The sequence below is a fragment of the Zootoca vivipara genome, chromosome 6 (assembly GCF_963506605.1).
Source record: "Zootoca vivipara chromosome 6, rZooViv1.1, whole genome shotgun sequence".
Lineage (NCBI taxonomy): Eukaryota > Metazoa > Chordata > Lepidosauria > Squamata > Lacertidae > Zootoca > Zootoca vivipara.
This window is the reverse complement of record NC_083281.1, coordinates 79857602-79879608: the sequence shown is the minus strand read 5'-3', so window position 1 is coordinate 79879608 and position 22007 is coordinate 79857602. Positions and strand designations below refer to the sequence as shown.

Sequence of the window (22007 nt, the reverse complement as noted above, 5' to 3'; positions counted from 1 at the left end):
AAAAATAAGTTAGGGATAGGTGAATCTGTCCATTTCAGTTTCTAATTTTTTCAATCTCAAATTCAGTTCCCCATATTTCAACAACTGTTCAAATTTTTTTAAAAAATTATCATTAAAATTATCAGTAAATTTCTCCTAACAAAAACATTTTTCCAAAACAACTTTTCCTATTAGAATGCACACTTTACCCTGGTACGTGCCTTTCTGCACACATCACTGGGCTGAAGAACTGCTCTGCAATTTTCAAAAGACGTACATGTTTTACTTCACATCATGGGTGGTTGTTCTCAATAAAATCCTGGCTACATTCAGATATATTTCTTATCTGTATCAATCTCATATGGATACCTATCTGGCCATCTGGAAGTCTTATATTAATCTATATGCTTAATTTAAGATTCATGAACAGATGATCACTGTTATTCATGATGTGAACTGATGATGGTCTATTAGTAGTATTCTTGGTAGTATTTTTATGTATCACTAGCTGGCCCAGCCACACGTTGCTGTGGGTCAGTCTGTTAAATGGATCCTCAGACTCCCCTTACCTTGAGAGTAGCCCTTCATTTTGTTGAAATGTTTTATGCGTGTTCTGTTTACACAGGGTCATCCCTGTGACTCCCCCCACCCTTTCCCTACCCATGAGGTATTGCACCCCCTCCTCCCCCCACCCCGGGTCATCCCTGTGAGTCCCCCCACTCTCCCCCCTACCCCTGTTCATCCTTGTGACTGTCCCCACCCTGTCCCAACCCATGAGGTATCGTGGAGTATCCTCCCCCCATCCCCTGCACATCCCTATAAATGGCCCCACCCCCTTGTTCTGGAGGCGGGGGATGCGGCGACTTTGGGGTGGGGGTAGCGATGTGGGTTCATCCTTGTGACCATCCCCACCCTGTCCCGACCCATGAGGTATCGTGGAGTCTCCTCCCCCCACCCCCAGCACATCCCTGTGAGTGCCCCCCTTGTTCTGGAGGTGGTGGCAGTGGCGACTTTGGAATGGAGGTTGCGATGTTGACTGAAGTGGCAATGGGCGGGACCTGGCTCTCGAGGTGCCAGCAGCCGGTCTGTCTCTTGCCCGCAGCCTGACTTTGGGGTGCGGCCTGTGTCGGAGGTGGGTTGGAGGCACCAGTGGCGGTGACTTTGGGGTGTGGCCTGTGTCGGAGGTAGACTCCAGGCGGCCGTTGGGGTACGTCGGAGGTGGGCTCGAGACGGCCATTGGGGTGTGACCGAGGAGGAGGGGGTGTGACATTTCTACGCGAATTGCCTAAGATACCTCGCGTATTCGTTTGGGATGTTGTGTCAAAATTTGAATGCAATCGGTCAAGTGGTTTCGGAGAAAGGTTGGAAGTCACACACATGCACCTTTTAGATTTATTATATATGTATGTATGTATGTATGTGTGTGTGTATATATATATATATATATATATATATATATATATATATATATATATAATGTTTTTTCTCTTCTCTTTCTTCTTTAATTTTATTTCATCTTTTTCTTTTTTTCTTGTTAAATGTACAAATAAAAAAATAAACAAACCAAAAGCGGTAAGCCATGGCTACAAATTATGATATCTTTGGAACAAAACAAACCATAATCCCTGATTCAAGCATAATGCTAAAACAGGGTTTGTTTGTTTTTCCTGGGGGTTTTTGAGGCGGGGAAACAAAGTGGGGAAAACTGGCTTATACACCATTAACTATGGGTCACATGCAGTGGTGGTATGCAACATACATTGAACTCTTGAAAGTATTCTATACATTTCAAGTACTGTATATTCCTGCGTATAAGACCACTTTTTAACCCAGGAAAATATTCTCAAAAGTCAGAGGTCATCTTATGCGCCGGGTCGTATTTCTTATACGGCGAGTATATCCCAAACTCTATATTTTAACTGGAAAAGTTGAGGGTCGTCTTATACGCCCAGTCGTCTTATACACCGGAATATACGGTATTTATCATTATTATTGCTCTGAATTTGATATTTGATAATTCACACACCAGTGTAACAGTGCTGTGCATCTTTAGCATAAGAAGAGAGAGCTCTGTCACATGACACACAACCACTGTAACTATTTTTAAGCATGCAAAGGTAGAGTTTCTTGCCTCCAGGGCGGCCGGGGTGGGGTAGGGAATAATCCAGCCTGGCAAACCAATCCCTGATTGGGACTCTTAAAAGGATGACATGAAAGTAAGATGTCAAGTTGTCATTTGATTTACAGCATAATTTCTGAACGCTTGGCTAAAACCGGTCACTGTAATAAGCTGCTAATTTACAGCTTTCAACTTGAGATGAGAGTATTAGAGAGCCCGAGTTCAATCCACACAGATCTTTTCTTTCCAAGAGCCACCCCTAGCAGCAAATCTGCTGCAGCATGTAATCTTTGTCGAGAAGAGGATGTAGTCGAAAATGCTAGCCACGTGCTTGCTTAATACGTGCCAACACAGGAATAAAGTTGTGCTTTCACCATATGAATTTGCTAATCAACATTATGTTCTTAAGTTTCAGGTACCAAAGGAAATAAATCAAGCTTCATGAATGGTGGTGCTGGAGGAGACTCTTGAGAGTCCCATGGACTGCAAGAAAATCAAACCTATCCATTCTGAAGAAAATCAGCCCTGAGTGCTTACTGGAAGGACAGATCGTGAAGCTGAGGCTCCAATACTATGGCCACCTCATGAGAAGAGAAGACTCCCTGGAAAAGACCCTGATGTTGGGAAAGATTGAGGGCACAAGGAGAAGGGGACGACAGAGGACGAGATGGTTGGACAGTGTTCTCAAAGCTACCAACACGAGTTTGACCAAACTGCGGGAGGCAGTGGAAGACAGGAGTGCCTGGAGTGCTCTGGTCCATAGGGTCACAAAGAGTCGGACACGACTAAATGACTAAACAACAACAACAACAACAACAACAGGGATTGGCAACATGCACCCCATGTAGTTGGACTGCAACACCCATCATTCCTGTTCATTGGTCATGCTGGCTGAAATTGATGGTAGTTATCATCCAACCACTTCTGGAGGGTTGCGGGTTCTGCATCCCTGATTAAAATACAATCCTAAACATATTTGTTCGGAAGTAAATTCTGAACTTCTTCTGTAGAACAATGCAGGGGGCCCCTGTGGCTCTACAGGTGTGGCTGGACTCCAACTGCCACCTCCCTGGCCATTGGCCATGCCTGCTGGGACTGCTGGGAGTTGCAGTTCAGCAATATCTGGGGACCAAAGGTTCCTCACATACAATGATCAGGGACTTGTGGCTCTACAGGTGTTGCTGGACTCCAGCTTCCAGCATATCTGGCGACTGGACATGCTACTAAGGCTGATGGGAGTTGGGTCCAACAACATCTTGGGGAGGAAGGGCCAAAGCTTCTTCCATCTCTGTCACAGGAGATGACAAGGGGAAGCTAGGACCCAGGGAACCCTGGTTAGGACCCAGGGAACCCACAGACTGCGAGAACCGTTGACCCATCATATTTTGTTGGCCTACCACTCTTTAATCCCATTAGCTTTGACTATTGGCCATGCTGATGAGAGATGTAGTTCAGCAACACATGGAGGATCAAAGGTTCCCTACTTCTGCAGTAATGGAAAATCCTGTTTCTTTACTACCATGGTCATTTGCCGCATTGCTGGCCTTCAGAAAAGTTAGCAGTGGCTGAAGCATCCAACTGGGAAGCTGTAAGGTCTAACAAGTGCCACTGCTCATTTTCTTTTCCATCTCCCCTGCACCCCCAGTCCCAGAAGAAGCAAAAATCCAACCAAATGTACTTACTGAACTGTGAAAAAATCCTTGAGGTGTTCACTGACTCCCACCAGCTTGCAGTAGTTAATGCTATAGAAAGCATTGATCAAAACCATCTTCTTTTTATAGGTTTTACCAATGTCAAAGTCCTGGAAAGAATTAAAACATGTGGTATTCTAACACACTAAGAGATTTTGTGGTGGATAGAAATGTCATTGACTGTGACTGGCTGAGCTGCCCTCATATCACACAAGAGTCAGGGGAATCAAAAGGCTTTCTTGTTGCCATTGGCTAAGTTCTATTGAACTTACTTCTGAGTAGGCATGTATAGGATTGCATTGTTAATTATAAATTGTTCTTTTGATTCCACCAGGGATTAATTTGGCAGTGTACTTTTATTTTTAAAAACAATTGTAATAACAAAAGCTAACTAACGGGAGGTAGCATGCACCATCTTAGAAGAAGCATTCCCCTTCTTTCACACACAAGGGAACACCCCTTCTAAGACTGCCTACACCAATGGTGGCTAACTTGTGGCCCTCCAGGTGCTGTTGGACTTTAACTGCCATCAGCTCTAGCCAGCATAACCAATGGTCAAGGATGACAGAAATAGTGGCTCAACAATACCTAGAAAGCCACAGGTTCACCATCCTTGTGTTACAGTGTAAACCTGTGAATATTTTTTAAATAAAGTCCCATAGTAATAAATTGTGCTTACTCTCAGGTATGGAATTGTAGCGGTAATTCATAGCTCCATCAAACAGGGTCATTCTGCAATTGATTAATCCATGAAATACATCAATTACAAGCAACCTGATTGGCTAGAAAAGATCAACTGGGCTCAAGATCTATTTAAAATTTATTTTTAAATACATGAACAGCCATAGGTCAGGGTGGAGGAACCTATGACTTTCCAGGTGTTGTTGGATTGCAATTCCCACCAGCATGGCCAATACGCAGGGATCATGGGATATGTAGTCCAGCAACATCTGGAGAGGCATATGCTCCCTATTTCTGGCATGAACCTAAAAAAGAATGCACAATATGTTTCAATCTGTTGTGTCTTAAATATCTTTGAGTCAATCTGTTGCATACCTTTTGAAATATCAGAGCCTTATGTTTCCCCTTTCTTTAAGTATGATGCTTTGTATATATATAAAAAGACATTGCTCCACACAAATAAAGAAATATGCATGCAGCATGGAAGGCTATGCCTATGTGATATTGATTAATCAACTAAGATTTCTTAGATGAACAGAATTGGAGAGGAAGTACAGTCTAGTTGCTGCAGTGCTGGACTAAATCACCCACTCAACCATGATGCCCATTGTTTGACCATGGGTCAGTGTCTCACTGTCTCTCTCCCTGCCTTCAGTCTAACCTACCTCAAAGGGTTGTTGCAGGGATAAAAATGGGCCATGTACACTGCTCTGAGATCAATGGAGGAAGGATGGGATGGAAACCTAATCATCATCAATTTAAGAAACTTGAACTTTGCTAGAGTAGGAAATCCTGTTTTGTGCATATTGTAACAGTATGAAAGTCAATGGGCCATTTCTATTCTTTCTAGAGCTGTAAACTCAAAGTTGTTTGTTAAAATAAAAAAAAACACCAGGCCCTGATCTATCCCCCACCCCCACAGAAACCCCATACTAACCTTAAAGTGAATGAGGCTTGGCTTGCTATAGAAAGGACACCCCTTAAATTCAAGTCCACAGACTTTATGTTTGCGAATAATTCCACTATGCAGCTTCTCCAAGTTTTGAGAAAATATCTCCTTTTCCAGTTTAGATGCACCAACAGGTTTGGAGTCTAAACCGACATCTGGCACCTGAACAGTGTGAAATCATAGTGGGGAGGAGGAGATATATGATTACATTACTTCAAAGATGGGGGATATCCCCCCCTTTCCCCCCTTTTTGCTAAGGCTATTCATTATTTGCAGGGCTTTAGTTAACAGTTGCAGAGAGGCCCACAGCACCGGGAAGAGAAGGTTAATCTCATTCCCTAAAAAAGTTGCTAATTGTCCCATTGGGTAAAACATACAGAAGCCCACCCTCTCACCCACTCCAGCTTCAAATACCATGATTGTAAACTGAGAAAATGATGTGGAAATCAGTGGGGATTCAAATTGTGAGAAGAATTTCTGCCATATATTTTTTAATTAAATAAATGTGACAAATCTTCCTGGCTGATCTTCTGTATCACATAATGGCCTTGTTTGCACACAAGAGTACAGCATAGAAACAAAACTACAATCCCTGGTTCAGACATACCACTAGGGGCAGAATTCAACAGTGTACCCTTCTGATTGATCCATCAATGTAACCATGAAGGGGAACATTCCCCCTCCTCCCCTGTAGCCTTTTTAGGGTTACTACAACCCCTCATGGAGGCACAGGGGGGATCCCTGTTGTACAAGCAAACACCCATGCGTGAGCTTCTGCTGATAATACTCATTAGCTAAATCCTGTCCTAAGCCAGGGATTGTGATATGTTCCATCCATACACTACTGAGGAGACAGATTTTTAAAAGGCCCTATCATTGTAAACCACTATAACTATGGTTTGTCACAATGTGCAAACTGGGCCAGAGTTTGGCCCACACTTGTCTCCCAAAAGCCACTGGAGAACAGAACACAAAGGTTCTTGGCAACAGAGTGAAACAGAGGTTTCCACTTTGTGAATGTACATTATTCATTTGTCTTCCAAGCCTTTAACACTGCTGCAGTGCTCTAAAGAGTCACTCTGTTGTTTCAAGCGCAGGGTGAAAAGGGATTTCTTTTTTTCCACATGAAATCATCTCCATCACCAACTCAACAGAATGTCATATTCAGTCGCAACAGTCAAACAAGCCAGCAAACATGAAGTGATATGTGTCTTCACAAATCTCTGAGGCAAGACTAAGCCAGATATCTCTCCCTACCCCCCACCCCCAGTTAGGAGAAGAAACACTTTTGAAAATAGTCCCAGACCTCAGCTCCTTTCAAACAGAGCATCCTAACAAGAGTTTTGGCAAACAAAACACTTCTCCAAACAGAATTGAGGCAAAGGGGAGCCAGTTTGAAAATGGCATGAGAGAAGCATCAATTCCCAGAATAGTAGGAAGCTGAAAACCATTGATATACTGGTCCTTTGGGAGGGCCAGCTTCACAGACATGTAAGGAGAGACAATTTCTGTCCTGCTCCATTCAATTAAACTATGGTTTAATTCAACATGCAAACTAGGGTCATATCTACACCATACGCTTAAAAAGCTATCTAATCTCTACTTCCTGAAGCAATAAGCAAACTGAAACACAACCATCTTTTGAGATTCACAGTTCTCTGAATTTTGCAATGCAGTTCTCCAGCAAAGTAGTAAGCAGAAAAATGCTTATACTGGGATAAATTGTGCATACAAAAGTATACATTAGTACAAATAACATACAAAAATGCATTATATTAGGGGAAACTGTTTTGCAAAAATCAGTACATTAGGCAAAATTGAGGTGTGGGTTATAGCCAATGCCGGTCCTACTCAAAGTAGACCTATTAAAGTTAATAGACACAACTGATTAAAGTTTGCTAATTTCAATGGGTTTACTCTGAGTAGAACTTAGTTAGGGAAATGCACAGAAAAATGCTGATATTTTTTTATGAAAACTTTAAAAAATGCAAACAAGATATGAAAATGTGGAGAACTGAAAGTAGAAATATGAAACTGAGAGAAACCAAAATTGACAAATTCCCCCATCTCTAGCAGTGGGTGGGGTCTCTCACAACAACAGGGTAAGACTCTTCAAGGACTGATATGGCACGTGCCCGTGTGACAAAAGGAGTAACCTATCTTAGCAGAACCTCTTCTGCTGAAGGAGATCTAGTGTGGTCCTACCAAATGAAAATCAACAAAAAAGCAAGTAAAGCATGATGAACCTGGGGGATGCTGCACTCTTTGTCCCAAATTCCTGTAAACTCTGGCTTTGCTAGAGACTCATCCCTGGTGTTCCCTTCTTCTTCTTCTTCCTCCTCCTCCTCTCGGTATTTGCTTTCTGCAATTACTGGTATCTCCTGAGATGTCCCCATAAGGAAGTTTCTGTCATCAACTGAGGTACAAGGTGAAGGAGAACGCCAATGTTTCTATTGCAAGACAAAAACACCAGTGACGGGCTAGCTACCCTGGTGAAACAGAGTAACCACCTTGAAACTTTTACTGATTAAAATTACATAGGGGGAAAATGCTGGAGATTTATTTTATTTTTTACATTGACAAATGATCTAGAAGTCTTGACAATATTACAAAACAACATATCATGCATTTCTAAGCAAGAGCAGCCCAAACTAGTCCAGGAGTCTGGCTTTCCACAGTGACCAATTAGAAGCTTCCAGGAAACTCAGACTATGGGCACTAAGGCAATAGCACCCATGCATCAAATTGCATTTGGTGAAATAATATCACCAAACCAGGAAGTTCTTAGCTATTAACCATTTATCTTAGCCATTTATACACCTTTTATTAACTTGTCTAATTTGACTATGGTTGCCATGCGTCCAGAATTTCTTGGACATAGCCAGAATAATGCAGTCGGAAGCAGTGCCCAGGAGGAAATCGCTGAAATGTCCAGGAAAATCCAGACGTATTGCAACCAATGCCGGTAGTCTTGATTTTGGCATATTTTATTAAAAATAGCTCCAAAACTTCCTTTTTAAAATAGATTTTGCAAATAAAGCTCAACCAACAACTTTGGGCTGGGAGAGATTCTGCTTGAAATCCTGGAGTGTTGCTTCCAGTCAGTGTAGACAATACTGAACTAGGCAGAACAATGAATCTGACTTGATAAAGCAGCATCTGATGTTTCTAATCACACTGTTAACATCACATGTAGTTAGGTGCCAAGACCCAGGCTAGATTATGCATTCCCTAGGGTTTGTTTTTCTTCTAGAAATAGTGAGTGGTGGGAGGGATATTGGATCAGGATTGTGGTGTATAAGAAGGAGGGTGATCCTTCCCCCTCCTCCTATCATTTATCTCCAAAGGTGTCATTGCTACAAATAGAAATTTAAGTGGCAAACAGTAGTTCTGAAGAGTTGGTTTTTAGGGTGGAAACAGTGGATGTCACAGTCCCAATCTATAAAGTCTGTTCTTCCCTACCAAGACATAGCTGCTGTTTCTAGAATTAAAACAGATCCTGCATTCTTTATAATCTGGATCTAAACTAGTGGCCATCAGCAATACACCTTACGCCAATGAATTCCTAAATGGATTCTTATTTATTATTTATTAACTTACTATCAAGCCCTTCCTCCCAAAAGGAGCCCAAAGTGGAAATAACACTGAACCAGGAGCCCTACAGGTCTGGTACTATTTACCTACCCCTATCCCAACAAAGGAAGGAACTCCAGGCATTTCAAGCTAGGACAGCCATACCACTGATTTATCAGCCCTTCAAGACAGAGGTGGGAAACCTCAGGCCTGGTGTGGGGAGCGAATGCCGCCCTCCAGGTCTGTCTGTCTGGCCCTCAGAACTCTCCACAGGCCACAGCCCTCATTGGCCCTTGTTTAGCACCTCAAATGTTTGCCTGGCTGGAGAACCCAAACAATGCCTATCGCTTGTCTGAAAGGAGGATAAAGAAGTGCTTTTTTTTGTAGAAACTGGACTAATATATAAAGGTAAAAAAATGCATTTGTTGCTCCACCCCCTTTTACCTCTAGCCCTGCCCACCACTGGCATCTAGCCCTCGGAAATTTGACGTGAAGTGAATGTGGCCCTTGGGCTGAAAAAACTTCCCCGCCTTAGTTTCAAAGGCTACTGCACTTCTGTTTACCTGTGGAACAGTGCGCACTGCATCATCACATGCTTTCTTGATGTACTGCCATGTTTTCATGCGCCATTTTACAGCGTCAGAAAGCTTATCCTGGCTCTTCAGGGTCTGTAGGCATGACTGCTTCTTCACTTTCTCCATCTGAGCATCTTCCTTCAAAATCTGACTGACAATCTCAATTTTCCTTGCTTTCTGCTGTTCCTCAAATTCCCTGTATTGAAAGCAAATATGCACAAACTAAGAGCCCTAATGAACCGTCAGATCTTCATCTTCACCTAAACAGCTGGAATTTTATTGTATTTTGAAAAAAAGACTATAGATTAGAGAAAAAAAGAATGGGCATACAGTGCTGCAAGCATTCTCTTTGCATAGGCAAGGTATTCCCTTTCAAGGCTTTTTTATACTTTGTGCCAGCTAAGTAAACCTGTGTTATCTAGTACCTGTTAGCTACTAGAATCTGTATCAATGCCCCACCTGCTCAAAAACTATTCTGCAGTTTGCATCTAGCCAGTGAAGGAGACAGAAGCTCCAGATGGTTAGCAAGAAGGTGCCAGGGAAGTCTTCAAGGATTTGCTATTGGGGTGACTTGTGGGTGGAAGAAGCAGTAGCTTTACATCTGGCTACCTGCCTGCTCCCACTTTAGAGTATCTAAGCTGCTGTAGGAGCATTGATTATATGCCTCTACTTAGTTATAATGTAATATATATATATATACACAGAGAGAGAAAAGGTGTGCGTGTATCACCTATGCAACGTTTCCCCATAAAAATAAGCATTTCTAATATAGAAGGCATAATCCACGAGGTTAAAAACATAATGGATAGCCATCTGTCATGGATGCTTTAGTTGAGATTTCTGCATTGTGGGGGTTGGAGTAGATGAGCCTCAAGGTTACTTTCAAATTAACAATTTTCTGTTTCTATGATAAGAAAAGCCTGCTGGATCAGACCCAAGGCCCATCTGATCCAACATCCTGTTCCCACAGCGGCCAACCAGATGACGTTGGGTAACCTGTAAGCAGGATTCAAGGACAAGAGCACTCTCCTCTCCTGTGGTTTACAGCAACCAGTTTTCAGAATAATCACTGCCTCCAGCTGTATCACGGCTAGTAGGTATTGATAGCCTTATCCTATGAATGTGTCTAATCCTCTTTTCAAGCCATCCAACTTGTCCTGCGCAGGGCAAGACCCACTGAAATTATCAGGAGACATGCAAGAACATTAAATGTGCTCTTCGCTTCAATGGGACTCATGCAAAATGACTTTTTAGAGCTTGAGGGAGCACTGTAGAGCATCTAGTCCAACTCCCTGCCCAATACATCAAGCCCATAGTTCGATCAGCTCCAACAGATGCCAGGAGCTTGATAACCTCCATTGTTGTGACTTGTGACTTGCTCTTTCCTGGTACCAGACACTGAGTTCTCAGAGAACGAACCAGTTGAGGACCTTGAGGATCAAGCCAGGTCTCCTTCCGGTGGTGCCAAGGATCCCGTTGAGGAGTCCTGTGGGTTGACACGTGCTGAAGGACCCTTGAAGCCACCGCTCTGTCCTTGAGCCCAGGCTGCAGAGTAACAATGCAACATGTGTCCACAGACCCAAAGTCATCACACACCTCATGAGTAAGGGGTCTGGTTGTGGTAAGCAATCCCTGGAACTCCTCTACTATCAGCAGCTGGAGTTAGGGTGTGGTCTAGCATGTGTAGCCAAGTTATGAGAGTAGGAACAAGAATCACAAACTGTATGTTACATTGGACTCATTAGAGGAGAGTCAGGCTAAACAAATTTTGGGGTGACAATCTTATGTGTTTTTACAGGTACCTTTATGCAGCCTAAGATGACTCTCAGAGAATCCCTAGAAAGTCAGCACCTAATAATATAAATGACTTAATGCAGAATGCCAATGCCTTCCTTTCTTTTTTTAATAAACCCAGCAAGCAAAGCATAAAAACTTTCATCTAATCTTTGTCTTTAGTGATGCAATGCCTCCCACACCTTTCCAGAGTTAGATATTATATAACCCAGTGTTCACTTGGTAGTTTCCTCTAAGTTTGAGACTTCATATCTTCATTGCAAGAGACACAAATAGTTTCCTTTTCCTTTTTAAAAAGTACTACCATCCCCCCCCAAAAAAAGTGGCAGCTCACTTCTTCCGCTTCTCAAACTCCACCTGTCTTTTATAGAGAAAAGCCTCCCGGGTGACGTTGTGTCCTTGGGCCTCGATGGTTTCCTTCATCTTCTGCTCTTGCTCTTGAGCATCAAGAAAGTTGGCTTTGTTCTGGGCCTGCTGAGTTCGGAGCTTTTCCTACATATTGGTGCAGGGGAGGGGTTAGATTCATTTGTGCACAGTTCCACAACAAAGAAACTTAATATGAATTTGCAGAGCACTACATATTTAAACATGCCAGACAGAAGGACATCAACCCACAATTGAAGACCCTTGGGACAAGAGGGCCTTTGGCATAGGGTCGAAGTTTGCCCTACTGGCCCCCGTTATCAAGGAGACACATTAAAAAAAAATTCCTTCCAGCAGCACCTTAGAGACCAACTAAGTTTGTCATTGGTGTGAGCTTTCGTGTGCATGCACAATTCTTCAGAGACCTGGTCTGAATAGAGATATTGGATTCATATCTCATTATACATGATAAAGCTATTTTTAGCCATCCCACCCCTTGCTTTTTCCTGTAAGACCAATTGCAGTTGTTAACAGTCATCAACAGCTATCAGTCAGTTAATCACCCATTCCCACCACCCTTCTGAGTAATACCCCTCCCCACCCTCTCACTATATATAAGGGTCTGGTGACTTCTTTTTCAGTGTACCGTGTTTCCCCTTTTTTAAGACACCGTCTTATAACTTTTTTCCTCAAAAAAACCACAGGGTGGCTTATTTTCGGTGGGTGTCTTAAGTAAGATGCAAAGTGATACACAAAATAAGGAAAATATTTGGTGTGTTCAAGCAGTTTTGCATTTATTTCTATTCTGCTGCTGAGTCTAGTCTTCTTACAACACAAGGAGGCGGCTTGCCGGGTTGTCGCCCAGCAGCGCGCGCGGAGCGCCCCGAGCCTCTGGGAGCCGGAGGAGGAGGCTTGCTGGATCGTCGTTTCCCTTGTGTTTCCTTGATTTCCTAATCCCTTCTTATCCCCGCCCTGTCCCACCCTAACCCTTCCCCACCCCCACTCCCACCCCCTCATCCTCCTAGTGCCGTACCTTCACTGCGTGTTCCCTGCTGGGGGGTGCGCCTTGGGGGGGGTAATTTTTTCGGTTGCATAGGCTTCGTTGAGCGGCTTTTTAGCTGCTTGAAGGGGGAGCAGTCCAGAACGCTCCGTTTGCTTGCGCTGGGAGCGGGAGCGCTTTAGTGGCCGGGCTAATTTTAAGCTTTTGCCATGTTTTCCGTGCTCTAGGCTAGCGCTCTGAGCGGGAGCGCTCTAACCGCCACCAGCTACCGGTATTTGGGCGGCAGGGTGCCGTTTTCGCGCGCCTCAGGCCACGTGTCCAGTTTTAGGGCTGGCTTGTGGCGCCTTTGGAGGGGTACTGTTGTGTGCGGAGGCTTCCACTCCCTCCCCCTCCTTTGTTGAGTCCATTGACAAGCGGCTTGAACCCGCTTGTCAGCGGTTCGCCAGGCTTTTCCTTGTCTGCGCTCTGACAGCCGCCAGTCAGCTGGGCTCGGGGAGGCTTTTGTGACAGCTGCAGGTCGCGCCTTTTTTGCCGAGGGAAGCGCGGAGCGGCTCCTGGCTCGGTGGCAGCGCTTCCTGTTTGGTAGCGCCTCTCAGTCCTCCGCCTTGCGGAAAGCCTCCTCCTCCTCTTCCCCGCCCCAGTTGTCTCCTTTCCTCGCTCCCCGCCTTTTCTCTCTCACACACACACACACAGAGGGAGAGACACCGTTCCGTGCGCACGGCCGCTCAGCCATTCTTTCGCGAGCGTGTCACAAACACCGCTCTCCTCCTCCCCCCACCCATCCTTTCTTGCGTGCGTGTTCATGCCTCCTCTGTGCGAGCACCGAAAGAGGGCCGAGCGCACGGTGCTTGTGCCTCCTCCTGTTTCTCCCCCCCCCCCGCCCGTGTGTGAGGGAGAAATTAGCAGTTGAGGGCGAGGACGGATAGAGAGCTGCACGGCGCTTCAGCAGCAGCAACAGCAGCAACCAGTTCCAGGTGCTGAGCCGCGGGAGAAAGAGGAGGCGGCGCGCGGAGCGCCCTGAGTCTCCGGGACCCAGCCCTTTGAATCCTCCTCCTCCTGCTGTTGTGGCTTGGGGCGCTCCGTGCTGTGTTGCTGGGCACATTGTCGGTCCCGCTGCTGGGGCGCTCGGCGGTCTCATTCTAAGTGGCGCTGCTGCAGCAGCAGCAGTAGCCGGTTCCGGGCACCAACCCAGCAGCCCTCCTTTTCCTGCCGCGGCCGGCATGCTGGGTTCCGCTGGCTCGGGGTATGGCTTATTTTCGGGGTATGGCTTAATTCCGCAAAAGTGTAAAAATCCTGCTACGTCTTATAAAATGACTACGTCTTAAAATAGGGGAAACACGGTATTTGAAGAAGTGTGCATGCACACGAAAGCTCGGTATCTGAAGAAGTGTGCATACACACGAAAGCTCATACCAATTACAAACTTAGTTGGTCTCTAAGGTGCTACTGGAAGGAATTTTTTTATTTTGTTTTGACTACGTCAGACCAACACGGCTACCTACCTGTAACTGAAGACACATTGACTTCAATACAGAGTAAAAACTGGTTTTTAAAAGTGCGATCCATTTCCAATCTAATCAAGGTGCCAGTGAGCTTCCACTGGACTTGAAACAGGTTGCAAGCGTTCCAGCTTTTCAAATGCTCTCCACCTTCCATATAATAGCAACACTGGTGCTTGCTAGAAGGCAGATTGTAATTATTACATATATATCCTTCCTTTCCTCCACACTTGAAGCAATACACATAATCTGCACACACAAACTTTATCCTCACAACAACCTTGTAAGGTACTGTAGGTTAGGCTAAGACACAGCAGCTGGCCCCAAGTCATCAACTGAGCTTCATGGTTGATCTGAATCCTAGCCCAACACTTTAACCACTGTGTAGTCCTGTCAAGAGGATGCTAAAAGAGACTCCTCAGTGGGGAAAGCTGGTCTACCCAAGGGCTCCAAGGCATGCTTAGAAAAATCAAAGAACTTCAAAATAAAGCTAATACCCGATTGTAAGATATGTTGTTCTTCAGGGACAAAACAGTTTCCATCCTCTTTTGCATATATTCCTGGTTTTTCTGTTCCTTGCTTGCTTCTTTGTCACGGATCCTATTGGAGGAGCAAATCCAGTCAAGTTCATGGCTGCATCTATCATTCCCAGCGTTGTTATTGAAAACTTAAAATTTTAATGAAGTGCAAATGGCAAACCTTCCCAAACTTTTCTTCAGAAACTTGACTGCTTTTTCATGGTTCCTCTGAGCATCTTCCAATGCTTTGGAAAGACGGTGCTCATAATCATCCCTGGCTTTCTGTATTTTTCTATAGAGAAGCAAAACACAGATTTAAAAACAAAACAACATTGTACGCCTGGCTTATATTCTTGAGTTAGTAGGACCATGGCTGGTGTTAGGGGTTGGTTTTTGTGGGCACCTGCCAAGGTCCACAATCCAGAAGGGGCATTTTATTAATCCTAGCCCTGCTACTCCTCTTCCTTGCTCCTGCTGCCTGTTTACTTGCCCTATACAAGCAGAGAGAGGAGCAAGAAGGAGCACTAACCTTTGTCCAATTTGCCTTCCCTCCCTGGATGCTGATGCTGCTGAGACTAAAGGAAGAGGCAAGTTAATGGGTGGCAGCAGCATCAACAGCAGTAAGGAGCTGGTGCCCACTAAAAACATGTTACCCAAGAACCACCACACAAAAAAGCTGGATCCAGCAGTGACAGGACCTTCAGAAGGTAACTGAGCTTGCTGTCAGGCTGGTGATCTGGAAGCAAGCAGGTCCCATTCAGGTGGGCAGTCCAACCAGGAAAAAGGTGGGCTGTATAAAGCAGGTATGTGAAAGTGAAGAAGGGGCAGGCTGAGTGCATCTCAGCCTGCCCCTGGGAAATGAGTTCAGGAAGTTCTTCTTAATGTTTAGTCAAAATCATCTCACTTGTAATCTGAACTCATTAGTTTGGCTCCTGTCTTCTGGAACAAGAAGAAACATACTTTGCTCCATCATCGCATATTTCAAGGATGATCTCATATTTTATAATGATTTATCAGTATACAAGTATGCATCACTAAGGGGAAAAGATATGAAGGAGCTGGAGAAATGGACAGCTACATTGAAGTATACTGAGGCAAGAACACTAGGAAAGAAAAACCAACAGAAGGTTCCTATTGCATTGGTTGCAACTTGAGAACTAGGACAGGTAATTTAGAACTCCAAAATCCAGGGAGAAACATGGATGGGGAGACTTCATGGAACAACTCCAGAGTGGCTCCTGCACTGGTACCTTCCAGGTATTGTTGGGAATAAAACCTCCATCAGTTTCAACCAGTGTGACCAATGGTCAAGGGTTTAGTCCTGGGGTAGGGAACCTTTTCAGGTTGAAGGCTACATTCCCTTCTGGGCAGCCTTCTAGGGACCACATGCCAGTGGAGCAATGATTGTAAAATTTACCTCTATACAGTAGGCATGTTTCTATACACACCTCTCTCTATCCTCCTTCCAAGCAAGCAAGCAAGAGGTGCTATCAGAGTTTAAGGGCACATTCCAGCCAGGCAAAAACACTCAAGGGGGATGCAAAGCATGCCCACTGCAGGATGTGGTCTGAGAAGAAGGGATATGGCTTTGGGGAGAGTTACAAAGTTTGATAAAGTGGCAAGTAGGGACATATTTGCCCCCTAGGCCCAAGGTTCCCACTCCAAGTTTAGTCTAGCAGTATCTGGAGGGGCTGGCCCTAAGTTGGGGAAGACTGCAGCACACAACTCACTTACCTTTCCATGGCCAGCCACCTCTGGTTTAGCTGTGAAGTTCGGTTCTTCTGGTTCTGGAGGCGTTCTGCTGCTTGCATTTGGTTCTGCTGGTCCAAATATTCCTCGTCCTGTTTGATCTGGTTACGGAGCTCAGAAAAATTGCCCTGCTCAATTTCAATCTTCCACATCTCGAGTCTTGTAAAAACACACAAAGGAAGAACAAGCAATAATTAAGGACGTCTGCTGACTTGACCACTGAGCAATTTGCTAGCATGTTAACATTATTTTGTGGATGGGAACCATCCTGCGTTTCCCCACCCCACCCCAAACTGACTTCAGCTTACAGTAACACACCAAATCAAGCAAAAGCTTGCCAAGTCACAGATTAAAAATATTTGACAGTGGAAAATAAAATGAAATATTACAATATAGAAATGCCATGAAAGCAAAACTCACTTTTCAGCTACTGAACAGAGAAACCACCTTCACCTTATTAGCCATAATTTTCCCTCCCAAACACAAATACAACAGCCCAATAAGGATGCATCATGCTCAATGAGAACAGAATGCTTACTAGCTATTCAGGGCTTAAAAACCAAACATCAAGTGGGCAGGAGTACGGAATGGAGCATCCGTAGACCAGGCATGACTAGCTACTTTGAACCCTGGAGCACTTGATACAGCAACATTTTTTCATAGCTGCCCCTTGTTTCTCGTCATTACAAAACTTAGGTTATTCTGGTTTCATAATGTGGGAAATGTTTTATGTTACAATTCTATGCACGCTTACCCAAGAGCAAGCCTCTAAAGACTTAGTGGGTTGTATCTAACCAAGTCCTATTATGAGTAGACCTTCTGAAACTAATAGACTGAAGTTGGTTATGCAGGGCCGGCTCTAGGCCTGCCCACGGTGGCGCGGGGTGCCAGGCCACCAGGGGCGCCGCTGCGCCCGCTGAGAGGTGCGGCTGAGGCTGCCCCAGGCGCGCCTCCACTGTTCAGTGGCTTCAGGCCGCTCTCCGGAGGTGCGCAGGCCTGGGGCCGCCTCCGCCGCGCGCAGGGGCGTCGCAACAGGGGGCGGGCAGCGCCCCCTGGCCCAGGGCCAGCCCTACAGCAGGCTGGGTGGCGCTGGGAAACGGGGCGGGGGGCGCTGGAGGGATCCCTCACACCACGGCGCCGGGCATGTCTCCTAGCGTCATTAGGTCTACTCTAAGTAGGACTACCATTGGCTACATATAACCCAAAGGCAACGCCTAAAGAATAATCACATGTGATCTTTTGGATACCACATACTAAAACCCTCAATTTCATCCACCTCTTTGAATTAGCTTGGGCCAGCTGAGGCCACTTTTGACAGCCGTTTTTTTAAAAAAATATTTTAAAAAAATGCATATGCCACTCATCACACTACAAAAAAAAAAGTGCCAAGGTTTCTTAAGCTTTTTATATAATTCAGCTGCAGGAGTCAGGCTGCTCTCTGGTTAATCAGCTGCTCAAGCTCTGTCATAAGCCCTTCATCCTGGACTCGCTTTGATGTGGCTGCAGCAGTGGTGTGACCTCCGGGACAAAAATAAAAAGGATTGGGTTTTTCTCCCTTCAAAAGACAAATACCTTGTATTTCTGTAAAGCATGATTTCGAACATGCAAGGCATCAGTTAAGAGCATGCAGTGTTGACTATTATTCCAGCTCAAACATAAATTGCTGAACCAGCCATTATTTTGACAATTCAGCCCCCCAAACACTCCTCTCTCATCCTAGTCCAACACTCTTAACCAGAATACCACACTGCCTCTTCTCCCCTTTCAGGCAATTTCTATCTCAAGTGTGAAAAAGGAAAGATTGATTTTCTTCCCTCTGTTGCAAAAGGAGAAGCAGGCCAAACCAGTGCAGCCTGGCAGAGCTCCATCAAAACATCATAGAAAGTTTGAGGAAGAAGTAGGTTAGACAAACATCTGTTGGGAATCGTTTAGATAGAAATGGTCCTCTTTCGGGGCATGGGATGACCCCATTAAGCTCCCTTCCAGTTCCAAATGTCTTTAATACTAACAGTTGCTTTCATTTGGTTCAGCTTGTGTATCAAAGTTTCATTTACAAAGCAGTTAATTGTATGGGTGCAAGAGAAAATAACTAGTGCTTTTTCTACAAATATATATGTTGAACACTTAAATTATCCAAAGAATCATTTAATAAGCTAAATCAAAGCTACATTTTAAAAATACATGATTTCTTTCTGCAAGTTTATTTTGGATTGCATTGAGGACAGAAAAGACAAGGTAAGGTTCAGGAGATGGGGTACTTTCTGCTTCCACCCTGCCACCTCACATTCTTGCTGCGGAGGGGGGCGGGAAGGAAGGACCAGAAGATTCACCCAGTGCATGACAGCTGGAAAGAATCAACATGATGTGAAAAATTATTTCTAGGCATTTCAGTTTTACCCATTATGCCACGAGACCAAACAAATAAACAAACAAACAAGTAAATAAATAAATAAAACTGCTTCCACAATGCAATTCAAACTTTCTTTAAGAGGGTGGTTGTCTTTTCACATTTTCCCTCCACCCAAGCGATAGGCCTTAACACATTTGCATACTTATTGATTAATTCCTCCACTTCAAAAAAAAACCCCAAAAAACATTAAGTAGGTTTTTCTGGACTCAGGGCTAAATTGCTAGGTTGGATTAATAGAAAACCATAATGATCAATCCTGCCTCTGTCTCTTTTGTGCTCTTTAAACTTACAGGCTTTCGTTCAGTATTGCAGTAATTTTTGACTCAAGGTCCTTTTCATTTCCCAGTTCAACACACACACGCCGCTGCATTGCCTGTAGGCGGAACACGGCAGCACTATTACATTAAAGGGAAAAAGAGAGAGAAAGAGAAAAGAAGAAAAATGGAAATAATGAATGTTAAAACCTAGCACATAAAAAAGAGAAACAATTATGGTGCCTTGAGGGGTAAAGGCTTATGTTTTCAGAATTCTGCCAGTTTATATTAACAGAATGTCTTTCAATTACGTCCCTAAAGTGTCCATTCCCCTTTCAATCTCCTTAAAAACATCTACACAATTTGAATGACAATAACCATGGACAGCATTTTTGCAGACCTTTCAGTCCATTTTAAACAGGTTTGCGAGTTAAAAAAAAAAGGAACAGAAAATGTATTACAACATTTTGTAACTAATATATTTTAAAACACAGGAGATTGATTTATCAGGTGTGAACAAGGCCACATTAATTGTCCAGGACTCGTACCAGTAGCAGACATCATTGGGCACCTGCAGAGGCCCGTTTCCCTGCTAATTTCCCCTGCTCCTGGTGTTCTTCCTTCTTGCTACCTCTGCCTTTCATCTGCCCTCTCTGAGTAAGCCGGCAGAAAGAGGAGCAAGGGAGAATGGTTACATCTGCCTGCCTCGTCCTCTTCCTCTGGAAAATGGTGCCAACCAGGTCTACAAGGAGACTTGAGCTGTTGGTCTCAGGTCATCCCAGCAGGGTGTTTGCCATTGCAGCCCATGATTCCCCCTAACATGGGATGTCAGGTGATGCTGAAGGACCTATTGGGCACGGTGGACAAATTTAAGCACATAGATCTGCTGACTTCAGCTAGCCGACTCATCACTGGGGATGAGTTACATACTGCTCCCCATGTACCTGAAGACTTCTAGTTTACAATCTAGCTATGAATGGCTTTAAAAGAGGAAGAAACAAATTCACGGAGGTCAAGACTACCAATTGCTTTTAGCCACAATAGTTATGTTCTGTCTCCACCCTGGGTAGGCAAACTAAGGCCCGGGGGCCGGATCCAGCCCAATCGCCATCTAAATCCAGCCCACAGACGGTCCGGGAATCAGAGTGTTTTTACATGAGTAGAATGTGCCCTTTTATTTAAAATGCATCTCTGGGTTATTTGTGGGGCCTGCCTGGTGTTTTTACATGAGTAGAATGAGTGCTTTTATTTAAAATGCATCTCTGGGTTATTTGTGGGGCATAGGAATTCATTCATTCCCCCCCAAAAAAAAATAGTCTGGCCCCCTGCTGAAAAAGTTTGCTGACCCCTGGTCTCCACAATTGGAGGTAGTGTGCCTTTGAACACCTGTTGCTGGAAAGTGGAGAGAGTGCACTTGGGTCATTCTTGAACACCTGGCTACTTAAACAAGTACCACAGATCAGAAAGTATCAGTGTGTGAAGAACTGAGACCAACTAGAAAGAATTGACAAGTATGAGCCTAACAACAAGCAAGTCAGCCTTTTGTGCTTTGGCTAGCATTGAAATAACCATTTGGAAAATCAAATTTGATGTCTGTTTTTATGATGAAGCATCCTTCAAATGTGCATTTTTTCTGAGCTGAAAACATTTGCAGAGATGTGTGGACTACTCCAGTTATCGGGCATCTGTACTAACTCTACAGCATAGATAGGAGCCTGTTATCCCTGATGACTGGGGCTGATGGGAGTTGGAGTCCATCAACATCTGGAGAGCCACAGGTTCCTCCAATCCCTGCTCTGTAGCAACTTTTTAGAATCCTTAACTGTAGAATTTAGTAGATGGAAAGAACATGAAGTCAAGTGCAGTTCATAATTTTAACAGAAGAAGAGTGTCATCAAAAGGTTAAGGAGAACAAAACAAACAAGGACTTCACGTAACCACGGTGCTGTTTAGCAAAACCAGCATAGGAGGGGGAGCCATAAGTTTCAAGAAATAATTGGAATTCCTTCAGGATTATACTATTCTATCTCAGAATGAAATTATGATCATAACTTTGCATTTGGTTAATGAATCAGAAGCCCATCCTGCTGCTAAACACATTTGTGTGCCCTATTATTGCTTTCTCCTCAGCGAACCGAGCCATTAGAAATTACTGTCAAATTTAAATTAGTCCCATGAGCAAAGGGTTGGTTGCAGTACAGTGCCATCTTGCCCTATTCTCCTTAACAATCTGATATAATGATGGTATGAAACCATGAAAACGGAACATTTTGCTTGATTTCATTTCACCTTTGTACCTAGTAGTTATCTTTAATGCACAGTAGACCCACTAAAGTTATTGAGCATGACTAACTTCATTCCACTGACTTCAATAGGTCTACTCTGAGTGGAACTACAACCCAAAACTCTCTAAACTCTCTTACAAACTTTTATGTATATCACCTAGCTTGCCCCTTACAATAATACTTAAGTTTTGCATAACACTTCTAGTGTTCTGAGAGCTTCAGATATGTTATCTAGTGGCAGTTCTGACAGCAACCCTGCAAAGCAGGGATGGGAAACCTGTGATCATCCAAATGCTGTTGGACTACAATACCCATCATCCTAACCACTGGCCACAGGCTGGTGCTGATCGGACTTTGAGTCTAACATGCTCCCCACTTCTGCTGTAAGGTTAAGTCAGTTCTATTTTGCAGATGCGGGGACTGAGGGAGCCTTGCATAAAGCCCTCGAGTAAGTTCAGGGCAGAAAAAGTTCTGCAGATCCAGAATAAAACTGGAGATCTCCTGATTTATTGCTGAAATGTCACACACATCATACATTTAAGTTACATTAAAAACCCAGCCCACAGAC

At 44.2% G+C, this 22007-nt stretch overlaps 1 protein-coding gene across 3 annotated transcripts in view; it reads right to left on the bottom strand.

Moving 5' to 3' along the window:
- CFAP74 (cilia and flagella associated protein 74) overlaps window positions 1-22007 on the bottom strand; it is an 80790-nt gene that overhangs the window by 49164 nt on the left and 9619 nt on the right. For all 3 annotated transcript variants that reach the window (XM_060276180.1, XM_035120977.2, XM_060276181.1), the window contains exons 6-14: window positions 19191-19295; window positions 16476-16649; window positions 14923-15033; window positions 14721-14823; window positions 11696-11853; window positions 9556-9763; window positions 7666-7869; window positions 5408-5581; window positions 3781-3899 (exon numbers count right to left, since the gene is read on the bottom strand). In XM_060276180.1, the coding sequence (XP_060132163.1) occupies window positions 3781-3899; window positions 5408-5581; window positions 7666-7869; window positions 9556-9763; window positions 11696-11853; window positions 14721-14823; window positions 14923-15033; window positions 16476-16649; window positions 19191-19295 (1356 nt within the window). The remainder of the gene's footprint in view (window positions 1-3780; window positions 3900-5407; window positions 5582-7665; window positions 7870-9555; window positions 9764-11695; window positions 11854-14720; window positions 14824-14922; window positions 15034-16475; window positions 16650-19190; window positions 19296-22007) is intronic.